Here is a 14,430-nt window from a genome sequence, read left to right on the forward strand (position 1 = left end):
CACATGACTCTAGTTCTCACGCCACATGGTTACGGAAACAGAACTGAGAATGCTTTGTAACCCATGGTCCAAACAAGGAGCCCCAGGGATTTCAAGGAACAGAGAGGTCAGGAACCCACTCCTCACCTGGGCTCAGTGTGGACAGCAAAGATGCCTGCAGCCTGCTCAGCTCTTCACGGCTGAGCTGGGTCACTCTGTCCGAGATGACCTGCTGCACGGTCCCCAGCTGCCGGAAGGTGGGAATAGCCACGGCAAAGTCCGGGATGAAGGAGATGGTCTGCATCTCGGTGATGTCGGCGTTCCCAATGCCGATGCCGATGGGCACCGCCCCTCCCCTCTTTGCCATCACCGAGGGGCCCCGCACGTCATCGCCCGACCTGTCGGCCGTGAGGACGATCAGGAGCTGCGGCACGCCTTCTGCGATCCTGCTTCCCGCAGAGCCAATCAGGATGTTCCTCAGCACGAAGGCCAGGGAGGCCCCGGTGTTGGGGGTGGGCCCTCCCAGGAGGGTCAGCCTGCGGATGGCGCTGACCACGCTCTGCTTGTCCATGTACGAGTTCAGGTAGAACTCGGGCCTGGTCCGGTCACTGTACTGCACCACAGCCACGCGCACCCGGTCCGGACCCACGTCCAGGCTCTCCACAACTCTCTGGACAAAGTCTTTCAGCAGAGGGAAGCCACTCTGGACACCGTCAGAGCCGTCAATCAGAAACACCACATCCTTTTCACCTGAAACTAGAAGGAAGGCGGCCTCCGTGACTCGCACAGAACAGAGGAGGGACAACTTCATACCAGTGGTGGTGGGTGGGATAGTGGCCCCCGATATCAAGTTCCTAATTCCTGGGAGGGAATCTGCAGGAGTGATTAAATTAAGGATTAAGGGGATGATGATCCTGGAGCATCCCGGTGGATCCAGGAGACTCAGTCATGTGTCCTTAGAAAAGGGAGATCAGAGGATTCCAGCCGGAGGGAGAAGATATAAGGATGGATATGGAGGTCAGAGAAGAAAGAAGACACTGTGTTGCTGGCTTAGAAGACGGAGGAAGGGGCTGAGGACCAAGGGATGCGGGTGGCGCCTAGAAACTGGAAGGGGCAAGGAAATCGAGAATCTGCGAGGAACTCCGGAAGGAAGGCAAGCCTGCAGACACTCTGATTTTAAGCCCAGTAAAACTGGTTGGGATTTCTGACCTCTAAAACAAGGTAGTTAATTCATTTTGTTTTAAACCACTAAATGAATTCCAATTTGTTAACACAGCCATGGGGAACTAAGGCATCTATACATGGAGATCGCCCTTTTATTTTAGCACTTTTCAGAGTTTGAGCAGTATTGTTGACTTTCAAAGCTGTACTCAAGAAGAAACATTGGGGTGGGGGCTGGAGAGACACAGGCTGAGTCCACATAACCGTTCGCTTTTTACAGCTGGGAGGTCTCAAATGATTTGTTGCAAGTCACAGTGGGTCACCGGGTGAAAATGTAACCCAGATGTCCAGTTTACAACCCAAAGCCAACAGTGAACGTACCCAATAGTCAACGCAGAAGCTCTAGTTTCTCTGGGTTTTAATCAAAGGGATTATATGCGAAATTACTCTTTTTACTGCATTTTTGTCACCACGGGGAAAGCGGTTGAACACGAACTCATGGCCGCGAAGATGACTGATTGAAAATTTTAATGCAGTGTTTGTAATGGGGACGGGCCTGCCTCCCTTCACACTTTATGTTTTTAATGAAGGTAGAGAATGAATTATAGCACAGTGATACCCACTTAAAATCAGATACTGGGGGATATGAAGATAAATACAGCTTTAGCGCTAATGTAACCAGGTTGTAAGATTTTTATCGCGCATATTGTAAAAATAGAGCTTTTTTTTTTCAAAAAAAAGGGATTTTTAACCACTGATCTATCTAAACGTTTATAATGTTATTTTATGGTGAAATACTCTAATGTCTTTAAAAATATTCACCCTGATTCTCCTGCTTTGCCCCAAAGAGCAGTTAGAGGGTCAACTTGGGGAAAGACAAGTCATATTCCATTGTTTCTACAGAAATCCCCTATCTTTCTTGGAAATCCGAGGAGGGCTTCTCCCTGAGGACCTGAAGCCAGCACCCTACAGTTGACTCCGCACAAGAGAACAGGGCTGCAGAAGCAACCAGAAGTTCTCTGCCTTACCTGGTGTTGGCGCCCCAGTTTGCACCGATTTCAAGAGGTTCACGATCTGTGGTTGGAGGTCTCCAACCTTGGGAAGCGACTCGGCAACCAGGATGAAGGCGGGGGAAGGCACGATGAGCTCCAGCTCGGCCGGGTCTGCGTTCTTGGCCTGGAGGATGAAAGGCACCACCCCGCTCTGTTTCAGGTTGAGTGCCGGCCCGTCCACGCGGTCCGACGACCTTCCCGCCACCAGCAGCACCAGGAACTGCAGCACTCCGTCCTCGATCCGGCTTCCGGCGGACTTCACAAAGATGTACCTCTGCGCGTAGTCCAGGGCATAGCCCAGGTTGAGGGCTTTGCCCGTCTTGATCTTCATCCTCTTCACGAGATTCAGGATTTCGGGCTTATTCTGGTGCTCATCAAAACGGGACTCCACCCGGACGTCATCGCTGTACTGAGCCACCGCGATCCGAGTCCCCTCGGGTTTCACATTCAGCTCGTCGATGATCTTGTAGAGGAAGTCGCGGACGGCGGGGAACTGGCCCACGAGGTTGGCCGAGCCGTCAAAGAGGAACAGAATGTCCCGCTTGCTCTCTGCAATGAAAGTGGGTGAGGACAGAGTGAGGGACGAGATCACAGCAGGTGCTCAGCCCAGCACCGCCAGCCGTGGGTAATGGGGTTCAGGAAGTGCATCTGGCCATCACTGCACCGGCAAGGGAAGAGAAAACCCACACCAGCTGCCGCTCCAGCGCCCCCTCCAGAGTGCTGCATCTTTGCACAGGACTACAGCTCCTAGCCTGGTCTGCTCAGCCCAGCATCACACTTCTTTCACAGAGCAACCCAAAGAAAAGCCCAGAGGGTTCTGCTCTTGCATCAGGTGGCACTCACTCCAGGAGAACAGCATTTTCGAATGGTTATAAACAAAACTATTGAAAATATGATCCTTAGTGTCCTTTTGCTTAAAGAACTGATCTGTCTCTAGTGACAAAGGCTGAAATGGGTTAACCACCCAAGTATAATTGAGTCGACACATAAGCGTGTGACAGACGCTCTAACTGGATTTCCTTTTCATTAAATTTGACATTATGGGTTAGAACCCAAAATAGTGTCCATTATCAATCTGTGGGTCCGGCTCTATGTCAGTGACTTTCAATCTGCCATGATTGGACAACAGGAAACACAGATGAGCCCATGGGGGGCTACAACACATCATGTGAACATTACTTTCGGCTCAAAGGGTTCTTGGAACTATTCCGATTAGGATTCAGTTGGCTCAGCCTGGCTACCCATCAGTAGGGCGTCAGCAAGCCGGTGGCTCCTGTGTGTCCGCATCTTGCCACCACATTCATGTGCAATCATCAGCACCCAGGTTTCCTCTGGAAACCATTTCACCATCATGTGATGACACAGCCTTTGCTGGGTTTATGACAAGTAATTTTTTAGAGACAGCAGATTTGGAACATTAAAAAAAAAATCATCTCAAGAAACTAATTTCAATTTTGGAAATGCTCCCAACACATACTCAGGCACGAAAGGGAGTCTCTCCCTCTCTCTCTCTCTCTCTCTCTCTCACTGTCTCTCTCTCTCTCTGTCTTTCTCCCATTACCATCGGGATTTGCACTCCAGACTCTTCACAGGCATCAGGGCCAGAAAAGAAGTCAGCCCAGCTTCTGAACGAAGGGTGAGGCAACACGGGCAGAGCGTAAGCTGGGCTTCCTAAACTTGCATGAACAGACGCCCTGGAGACAGAGGACCTACGCTTGCCGGTACAGGGTCTCAAGCCCCCATTCAAACTCCTTCCACCGCAGGGAGCCCACTCTATTCCTATGGCTCGTTACCACACTCTTGAGTTCAGACGGGACCACCTGCTCGGCAAAGAGGTGTCAGTTTGCAGGAGGGCTGTGGGAGAGGGCGCCCCGAGCCGCCGGAGAGCGTTACCTGGCTGGCCGAGCGGAACTTCCTCCACACCTCCGCTAACATACGTGGTTAGGGGCTGAATCAGCTGCTGGGGCAAAGCTGGCAGGGAGCTGAAATCATCCATGAGGTACACCAGGCTCGGGTTAAAAGCGATCTGCTCGAGCTCGGCCTTGTCGGCCCGGCCGGCGCCCACGCAAAAGGTCAGGACGCCGGCGCGCGCCAGGGCGTTGGCCGCCTGCAGGTACGCGTCGTCGGCCGGGCCGGCCGTGAGCAGGAGCAGCAGCTGCGGCACGTGTTCGCGGATCCTGCTGCCGCCGGCCTCGGTGAAGTGGGTCGCGTGGACATAGCCTAGGGCAGCGCCGGTGTTCAGGCCCGAGCCCCCCTGGAGCTGCAGCTGCCTCACGTGAGCGAGCAGCTCTGGCTTGGTCTGGTATGTGTCTAGGGAGAACTCCGTGACCGGAGTGTCACTAAATTGCACTAAACCGACTCGGACGCTGTCGCTTCCGACATCGAGGCTGTTCACTACGTTCATGACAAAGTCCCGCACGTACGGGAAGTTGGTCTTTCCAACGTTGAGCGATCCATCCAAAAGAAAGATGATATCCCTTTTGTTTGCATGAACTGCAGTGGGAGCACAGAGAACAAGGTGAGACAAACAGCACCGCGGACGGGGTCACCATGTGTGCCCGCGGGCCGGACACACATGCCCACGTGTGGAACACAGAGAAATCCGGTGAGGCCAAGCACATCCACCTCACAAAATATGGCAGGAGGCTGCATATTTTCCTCCGGTGGGGGCTGGTGGTTGTCAGGCACGTTGACAGTCAAGTTTACAAAACCAAGTTGGCTCAACACAGATACAGGGCCAAAGCGAGAATGTTTGCAACCAACAAAAGACGATCAGACTCCTTGAAATGGAACATGCCCCCCCACCCCAGAAATGAATTCTGCAAGGGTGCTGTGTCTTTCTGCATCCTCGGTTAGTGACCATGGTCTCAGCCAGGATTACATGGGCGAGGCTGGGTCCCCCGGGGCCCCCACTACATCTTTACAGAGAGATTTACACTAATGTTAGCCCAAGTTAACCAGAGAACATGAGGTCCTGAAGCCTAAAAACACCCAAAAAATGCTCTGCTCTCATCTTGAAACATCGCTCGGACAGCCTATTTGTCATGTGAGACTCTTCTCGTGGGGAGTCACGGCACTGCCAGGCAGTAATCCAGCCAGTGCCCTCGGGGATTCCTCGTGAGCCAGATCACAGGACCATGGAAACACAACACATTAAAATCCAAAGAGACTCTTGGCAAGGCCTGCTCGAGGTTCACGGAGCATCAAAAATATAATCTTCCAATCAGAGTGCTTTCCCCAACACGTGCCTCTAAAATAAAAACAGATCCTTCCCCACGTCTCCCCTGATGTTTAACCTAACAGGGAATCGTACCCTATGTTCTATCAGCTTGAACTTTGGCTGTGAAAGTGTGGATTAGAAGTTTTAAGGAAATGAGAGACAGAGACAGAGAGAGAGGGAGAGAGGCTTTCAGGAGAGCAGAAAGCCTGAGCAGAGAGCATGCCTTCATGCACGTGGCTCATGCATCGAACATTCAGTGGTAAAGTTTGTGAGGCAGAGAAGCTCGTTTCCGTGATATTCATCTTCGTTAAGGACGGCAAACTGCAAGCTCACAGACCATCATGGCAGCTTCAAAAGTAGCTGGTCACTGATAACCACATCAAAGGAAGGATCTGAAGAACCCCTGGGCTTTTATCTGCATACCCATCCCTTCACTGCGCTGCCCCGTTGGAGGAAATTCCTTAAAGAGAGGGGAGAGAGGGTTCACGGTCTATGCTGGTCAGGTTTGGGCCGTTTGGAAGTGGGCCGTCTGCTCAGGGGAGGAAGGGCCAGGCTACATCTTGGTGGTGGGAGGAGGAGGCTGGACAGGAGCCACCAGGAAAAGCAGAACACTGGGACCTCCTGGGGGTTCCGAACCAAGACGTGATCTCCTTGGCTGGAAGCTTCAAAGGCAGGTGGCCCCTGGTCTTACAGTTTAAGTCACACAACTCTTATTTTATGGCATTTTAAGTCGTATAATTCCCAACTCAGGGTAAAAGGAAACCTGAAATAAATCTTGTCTGTTGTATCCTTCACGTAAGAGGTGTCTCTTAGCTGAACATGAATAAAACTTGGGTTTGTTTTTCCCTCAAAGGCTCTGCCTGAAGACCACCCCATTATGTGTCTGACCCCCACCCCCCACATCATACCTTCGGTGGTTCCAGAGAGCGTCCGGAGAGGCGCCAGCACGCTGGGCAGCAGGCCCTGCAGAGGGGCGGTCCGGAACTCATCCGGAACGAACACCAGGGTGGAGTCGAACGCGATCTCTTCCAGCTCAGCCCGGTTGGACACCTTGTTCCCGATGGCAAAGGCCATGATGTTGCTTCTCTTCAGCTCCTGGGCTGGCTGGCTGACTTCATCTGAGGACTTACCGCCTGTAATCAGCACCAACAGCTTGGGGACCCCCTCGGCAGCCCGGTAGCCGGTCCCGCCGGTGAACAGGCTGTTCCGGACGAAGTCCAGAGCCGAGCCCGTGTACAGGGCCGAGCCCTCCAAGGGCTTCATCCTCCGCACAGCGGTCATGACTTCCCTCTTGCTGGGGTAGGTATTGAAATAGAACTCTGGCCGCACTGTGTCTGCGTACTGAGCCACAGCCACCTGGATAAGGTCCTGTCCGATTTCCAGCCTCTGGATGACCTTGGCAATGAAGTCGCGGATCGCATTGAAGTTGGCCAGTCCCAGTGCAGATGAGCCATCCACCAGGAAAACTATGTCCCTCTTGTTGACTTCGATGACTGTAGGTAGCAACGTCACAAGGTGAGTAGAAGGGCCTGAACCAGCACGTTCAGTATGACTGTCTACACTGCAAACTGCCCCCCACAGATGCTCGCACTTGCCCTGGCCACAGTGAAGTCAGTGAGAGCCCCTGAGGAATTTGTCACAATACACATTAGTTACAACTGTGTCCTTCCCTGCAGAGGGCAGACTGGGCTCCCCAACCCCCACCCATAGTACCTTTTACAAAACAGTTGTGCAAAAATTAACACAGTTTTATCAACCACCTATTTAGTATATCGTCACTAAAAAAGCCAGAAAGCTCTTTTCTGCCATAAAATCTATAGCTCGCACTTTAGAGGGGAGAATGAAGTCAAAGCACAGATAATTAAAGCTCAGGTAACTAAAGTCACCATCAGCATCTGCTCGGAGGGCCCTGGGTCAGACAACCTTGCTTTCATAACCACCGATCGCCACATGCAGACCTTGAACTTTGACTCTATTCCCTTCGGTTCTACTGTCTGTGTGTTGATTTTTCAGGAAAGGGGGAGAAAAACACCGATTATTTAACTTCATAAAACTTACGAAAAGGCAATTGATGTCAAAGCCAGCAAGCGGCACAGAGGTACTTCCATTTAAGAGACCTGTGCTGTGAAGGTCCCAAGTTACATGCTAAGGCCGTGGCAACTCAAAGACAGATCACAACCCGGACAAGATTACTGCCTCCGAGCGCCACCGACCTTCTGCCCCCTGCTGTATCCACGCAGGCAGCCCACCTGAGTCTCGGGGACCAAGCCCCCAGTCCAGAAACCTGACAAGGCTTCCAAGACTTGTAAGCTCATCAAAGTTAAAACTGAGGCAGGAGGGTTTGTAATTTATTAAAGGATTATCTGGACTGGGGAGGCCTCCGTTACTGCGTGCAGAGAGCAGGATGGTATGTAAGACTTGACTTTTGACTACACTGACATGATGGGTGCAAGCTCTCCTCTTTAAGAGGAAATGTTAATGCACCAGCGAGACAGAGCATCCAGGAACAGGCACGTGGGAACCACTGCTTTGGCCTCAAGTTGCAGGGTAAACAATCAATTCCAAGTCCTCAAATTCTCCATAGACGCCTGCAGACCTGTGGGTTCTCCCTACATGTGGGGGCTGAGGGACACTGGGTGCCACGCACCCTGCCGTCCCCTCCCCCTCTCTCCATATATGCACACTTATGTACAGCTACACAGGTAGCCACACGTGTGCTTTTTAGACACACACAGGACAGCAAGCACGCCTGGACACACACTCACACACACACACACAGCCCGTCTACACTGAGGATGGAGACTTTACACCATCAATGCAGAGGCTCCTGCATCCACTGAGATGGACACAACGGAGGGACAGACGAAGAGAGAGCAGGTCCCCTCTCACCCCGCACTCATCAGGCTGACTCACCCATCAGGCTGAGGGGCGTCCCCTCCTCTCCTCTCCAGGAAGAGACTTCCTTCTCCTGCCCTGAGACGCCAGCCCAGTCAGAGCCGTGCTCTCCGTCTCGTGGCTCTGCTGGGGGCCTGCTGTGAACGCCCGTACTGAGAGGGGCCTGAAGGTCCTGCTAACTAGTGGACTTAGCCCTCAGCTCCCTGCCGACTGGCTTCCCCTGGGACGCTGGGTTCCCTGCAGCCCTTGCCAGCCCAGGACCGGATGACTGTCCTCACCTTCCCATCTACTGTTCCCAAGCAAATCCTCCTCAAACACCCAGCTCCCATCACCCTTCCCTGGAGCTGTCTTCCTCTGTACCCACGTCCCCCTGATCCCCCAGCACCCGCTTCCAGGCCCACACCCGGGCTCCCTGTATCCAGAGCGTCCCCACCTCTGAGCTCGCCCTCACCCCCCCTCTGCCCAGCCTCTTCCCTCCAGCCCATTCCCACCCCATCCTCCCCCACCAATGCCCAAATCTGTTTCTCCTCGCTCTCAACACGCCCCTTCCCAACCTCACCTCCCTGGAGCCCAGAGAGGCTGTGTGGCCTGCCCAGGATCACACAGCAGATTAACATGAGACCAGAGACCAGAGACCCACTCTCCCTACTGCAGCCGTAACACTTCCTCAGTGTTTACAAAACCCATGGAAGTTGTTCGTTTGTTTCCAAAAGCAGGCAAGCTGGGAGAAACTGTGAGAGACTGTATTCCAATCAGAGGGATGTCTGGAAATATCCAGAGAATTTTCAGGATGTAATTTTGCATCCATTCTACTTTACCCCACCCAGCAATATGCCTAATACTGTTGGCAGTAAAATCTCTGACAGGCAGAGATCACGGGCCAGCGTAACTCGGCTCACCTGCACCTGCTGGGTTTTACCTGCTAGAGCATCGAGCGCCACTCTAGTCTCACTTCCATTTTGAAATGCACCCCCATCTCCCACATTTGACCTGTTAAATGCATTTTGTTATGTGACTTGATTCGTTTTATGGGTTTTTTTAAAATGACGTCAATGGGGTTCTTTTGCCAAAGGCCCTCCAACTGTGTGTGTAATCTCTCCACTCCACTTGATAGAGCTCCCCTCAACTTGATAAGCAGGGGAGAAAAGGCTTTCTTAAATGTTCCACCGAGTGAGTGCTCCGTTATTTCTTACCTCCAGAAGCGCCACTTCCGCTACCCAGTGTAAAGATGAGTCAGGGGAGACAGCTGCCACGCACCTGTGAGCAAGGCTAGCACGCTGACTCAGAGCTCAGGGCCATTGCCCTGCAGTACTTTCCTCAGACTTGTAATGAGCCCCCGAGACCCATTTTTAGGACGACTGTGACATAAGTAGATGACACGATAGTGTTTCATAAACTCAAAGTCACGGGTTTGTTGAATTAGCCTTAAATGCACACTTCCTTCACCAACTGTTACTAATGGGGAAGAGGGGGGAGGGATAGATGAGGAGTTTGGGATTAACAGATACACATTATATATGTAAAACAGACAGGCAACAGGGACCCACTGCATAGCACAGGGAACTATATGCAGTTTCTTGCAATGAGCTGTAATGGAAAAGAATCCGAACACATACATACACCTTTTTCCTTAAAGCACCCTCTCCTGACGGCTCAGGCTCTAACAAGAGCTTTCCACGCGCTCACAGCTCTCCGGGTGTTTGGAGCACTGCAGCCGTCACAGACCACGTCCAAGAGCTCGCTCCTCTGGGGAGGACTTGACTGTGGGTACTTACAGGTTCTCCCGAGGTGAATCATTCTGCAAGGTGCCCTCCTGACCTCTACAAAACCACACCCAGAACAGCCCACCACCACACAGATGCTGAGGAAAGCATACGTACCTTGTGTGACAATGGTTGGCGGTTGCAAGACAATGTGCCTTTGGGCCACGCCCACAATGTACGGCAGTAATTGCTCCTGGAGGTCCCCAAAGCTACGGAATTCCGGGACAGTAAACACCAGGTTGTCATTGGTAGCTATGTGCTGAAGCTCTGCCTTGGAGGCGGCCTGGGCTCCGAGGCCAAATGAGAAAACGCTAGCCTGCTTCAGTGCCACCACCCCGTCGCGGACCTCGTCACTAGACGGCCCGGCACTTATGAGGACCAGCACCTGGGGAACCCCTTCCTCCGCGCGGCTGCCCCCAGCCTGGGTGAAGTGGTTCTCCACCAGGAATTCAAGGGCGAGCCCGACATTGGCCAACTCCCCACCAAGGAACCCAAGGGCTTTCACTGCATCCAGAATCTGAGCCTTGGTGGAGTAGGTGTTCAAGGAGAACATGGTTCTGGGCTCATCGCTATACTGGACCACCCCCACTCGGATCTGCTGAGTTCCAACTGAGAGTCTCTCAAGGAGATTTACAAGGAAGTCGCGAATGACTGCGAAATTGACACTTCCGGTGTTGTTTGATCCATCAATAAGGAAAATAATGTCAGCAGAGTCTTGTGCTTTAAAAGAGAGAAATGCAAAAAATGTGAAGTGTTAGAACAAGTGACCACATGCATCATTCAGTGTTCTGACATGTTTCTTTGGAAACCAATAAGAAACACGAAATACTGACAACCAAAACACATGTTGATTAAGGAACGTGAAATTCTCTTTCGGTTCTGCATTCTGAATGGATAAGAGGCAACTTCTTAACAGAAATGAATGGTGTTGAATAGAGGCATTTAATACCAAATCCTCATCTGCACCATCTTTGTCATTAAATTCCAAGACATTCTATTGACTCTTCTGGGAGAAATCTTCAGTGTGTTCTGGAAATTTCTACTAAATTTGGAGGGAACTATAGTTGCATGGAACTGTGCATTACCATACACACAGGAGAAAATAAAGCAGGGCAGTAACAAAGGTCCAAAGATGATTTCTAATTTGGGGACATGTCTCATAATTCTCAAGTGATTATAAGAACTTTCTTCTTCAAATCCACCGCACAAAACAGAATCTCAGATTTAAGGTTTGATGACTCATCATCCCAGTACGTTAAACACTTGATTCCTTGAACAACTGTTGTTCCTTCTTTTTTTTTTTCTTTAAGAACCAAAATGTCTGTGTATCCACAATTTTGGGAAAATGAAAAGAACTCAAACAACATCTACAGTTTTGATCTAAAAATGCTCACACATTTTGGTTTGGTTTTTTTTTCTTCTCAAATGATATTTAGTTCCTGCAACTCAGACGCAGGTAGGAGATTAGGCTCATTCATTCGTTTATTTTTGCCGTTGCCTCTGTATTCAGTCACATAATGCAGAACGATGTTAAGCAGAGTGATATGAAACCAGTCATGACATAATTATCCAACCTTATTTTTATGACACCCTAGACCCAGTGCCTGGCGGGACCTTGAGTATCCAGTAAACTCTTCATCAGAATTAGCTCTGGGGTTATACACATGGACATCAAAACAGCTGACCAAGACCCCTTTTCTCCCCTTGACCTTGGCAAACATGAAACTTGCATTCTGTTACTGAGAATGGAGGTTTCATAGAAGCACTGACATGAGGAATAGCAGTCAATCAACTCCAAACCTGGGTGGAATATTTCAAAGGCTCAGCGAGAACATTTACATCAGATTGACTGATACTATAGAAAAGGAAAAACTATTCTAGTAAACATTTTTTAATAACTTAAGTGTGTGTTAGGAACAGGAAGAGACTTAATGTGAACATACATGGTATTTACAAAAATGATTTTTCCCTTTGGTTTTAGGAAGCTATATTTGGAGTGTAATTGTAACACCGTATCCCTCATTCTGGTATTTTTAGTGACAGTGAACATTTTATATTTCAAATTAATTTTTTCTTGTGCCAATAAAGCTGCTTTTATTTCCACTGTGGAAACAGGATGCAAATCTTGTCTGATAAAATTGGGGGATTTTGCGCTAGTGAAATTATGTTCTTACCCCAGTACTTTCTTGGGTAAACTGAGCCAGGGATGGCTTGAATCCCGGCTGCTTTCTCCCCCTACATACACGAAATCCCTCAAAATTTTGCAGAGGAATTCCCTGAAGAGGGAGATACTGATGTGGAAATATCTTGTAACCTCTTACAAGATACTAATTTAACTTTTGTTAAGAATTCCAAAGCATTTGCTACTCTTCAGCCAAAACAGGAGATTCCTGAAGGATCTTTGGGAGGGTGTAGTGCCGGCAGTGTGAATTACACAGCGGGCCGATAGAAATGGCTCACGTTCTAGGAGCTGGAGGCTCCACAGATCACCCCACGAGATCCCTCAACATTTCCCAGGCCTAAAACAATGACCCTGGGGTACAAAAGACTGGCCACTGACTCAGCAAACCAAGACACTTAAAAGAAGGACTCACCATGAGCCTAGGGGCCCTGAAAGGAAACTGATACCTGAATCACAGGGTGACCTGTTCCTTATTAATTTATTACTTCCCTGTTGATTGCAATTCACAACAGAATAGATCCGATAAACGAACACTGAGGGGAAAGCCTTGATAATGTCTCTTCTAAAACGCTGAACCACAGCAGGTCATAGAAAAATGTTGGATAATTTGTCATCACTGAAAAAAACAACATTGTCCTCTTATGCAGATGATCATGGGACACACAAGGGCATGCTGTGTTATCCGGGAGCACCGAAGCCTCAGACAGACACAAGAGCCGTGGGTTCCTGTGCGCAGCAAGGCACGCAGCCACCAGTACTGGCTCTGAGAGGAATCGGATCTAGCTCAAATTTAAATTGTGAGGTTGTCTGGTTTTCTGCTTTCATGGCTCACGGATCGCACCCTCTGTGGCATTTTCCATGGAAAAGCCTCTCAACGTCCAGGGTAAAAATCAGAGGCTCCTTCAACCCCGGTGGAAACACTGTTTTCCTGAGCACGTGGGTGTGGACACCAGGGCTGCCTTAGCTCATGGGGTGCTTCCTTTCTTCAGGAAAAATCTAAGAGATCGTGTTTGCATTTCCTATGCAAACACAAACCTGCAGACCAGTTTCACAAGGTTTTGAAATCTTCATATTTTACAAAGAAAAGAAAGCTTATCCTCACTGAATACAGATCACCTTTAGCTTTTGCTTTAGTACAAGGCTTTTGTATTTGATATCCATTCATAAAAAGGATTTTTAAATATACAGCTTTCTGAGATTACTTGAGCAGAGTTCATTTAAAACAGGGGCAATCATTAACTTTTTCTACATATATATTTATGGGGGAAAGTCGCCTACCTAGTGGACAGGACATGAGAAGAAACAGCCCTGACTTGCTGGCAACCTCTATGATGCCTTCCTGACTACCTTTCCCAAACACTATAAACAGAGTTATTACTATATTATTTTTTTGCTGTGGAACATGCAGTGGGACATGATACTGAAGGAAATGCAGAGTGAAGTTAATTAGAAAAGACAACATAAATGCATTAATGGTCCGCCCTGGCGCTGCTAGTGGCTTGAACACTAGAAGACAGAGATGTTTTCTTGGCATAAAAACAAAGGTTTTATCATCACGGAAACATACTATGTGGCTTGGCTCGTTTAGCATTCATATGGTAATCGAACTGTGTATCCACTTATATAATGGTTAAACTTGAAGGCAAACTCGTCCACTCTTTCCCTGAATTGGCCAAAACATCAATAGAGATGCTCCACTTCTCCCCTGAGCCCCTTCGCTGTTTCTGACATGGATGAGTTACGATCGCTATATTCAGAAATGCAATGGTTAGTGAATTATTGACACGGAGAATGTTGTAGCGAATGGAGAAGGTCGTTAGTTGCCGTCTTGCAATCTCCTTGCAACCAGCAAGTCTCCTTGTGAACTTGATTTGGGGTGCTCTCAGGGGTCCCACCTTCTTCTCCTGTACTCTAGCAGGATCGACACACGTTATAATGCAGAGGTGAGGCATGTCATTGGAAGGAGGGAATGAATGCTTTTCAGGCTGAATACAAATATTCCAGACCTACCCGCATTCCTCTCTATTAGAAGCAGACCCACTGATAGGGGCATTAGCACTCCTGCCCCATCAAAGCTGAAATCACGGGTAAGCAGTGGGAAACCATTATGAACAACCTTCTGAAACACCTTAGGGCTGGTTAGTTCCGAAACCCTTCTCCTCACCAGGCTCTGCCTGC

At 49.6% G+C, this 14,430-nt stretch overlaps 1 protein-coding gene across 9 annotated transcripts in view; it reads right to left on the reverse strand.

The window, feature by feature from the left end:
* COL6A3 (collagen type VI alpha 3 chain) overlaps positions 1-14,430 on the reverse strand; it is an 82,146-nt gene that overhangs the window by 46,015 nt on the left and 21,701 nt on the right. For 6 of the 9 annotated variants that reach the window (XM_074364546.1, XM_074364549.1, XM_074364544.1 and 3 more), the window contains 5 exons: positions 10,188-10,790; positions 6,321-6,905; positions 4,086-4,685; positions 2,169-2,741; positions 127-735 (listed from right to left, as the gene is read on the reverse strand). In XM_074364546.1, the coding sequence (XP_074220647.1) occupies positions 127-735; positions 2,169-2,741; positions 4,086-4,685; positions 6,321-6,905; positions 10,188-10,790 (2,970 nt within the window). The remainder of the gene's footprint in view (positions 1-126; positions 736-2,168; positions 2,742-4,085; positions 4,686-6,320; positions 6,906-10,187; positions 10,791-14,430) is intronic. The other 3 variants (XM_074364551.1, XM_074364550.1, XM_074364547.1) reach the window with 2 other exon arrangements.

Source organism: Camelus bactrianus, chromosome 5, assembly GCF_048773025.1.
Source record: "Camelus bactrianus isolate YW-2024 breed Bactrian camel chromosome 5, ASM4877302v1, whole genome shotgun sequence".
Lineage (NCBI taxonomy): Eukaryota > Metazoa > Chordata > Mammalia > Artiodactyla > Camelidae > Camelus > Camelus bactrianus.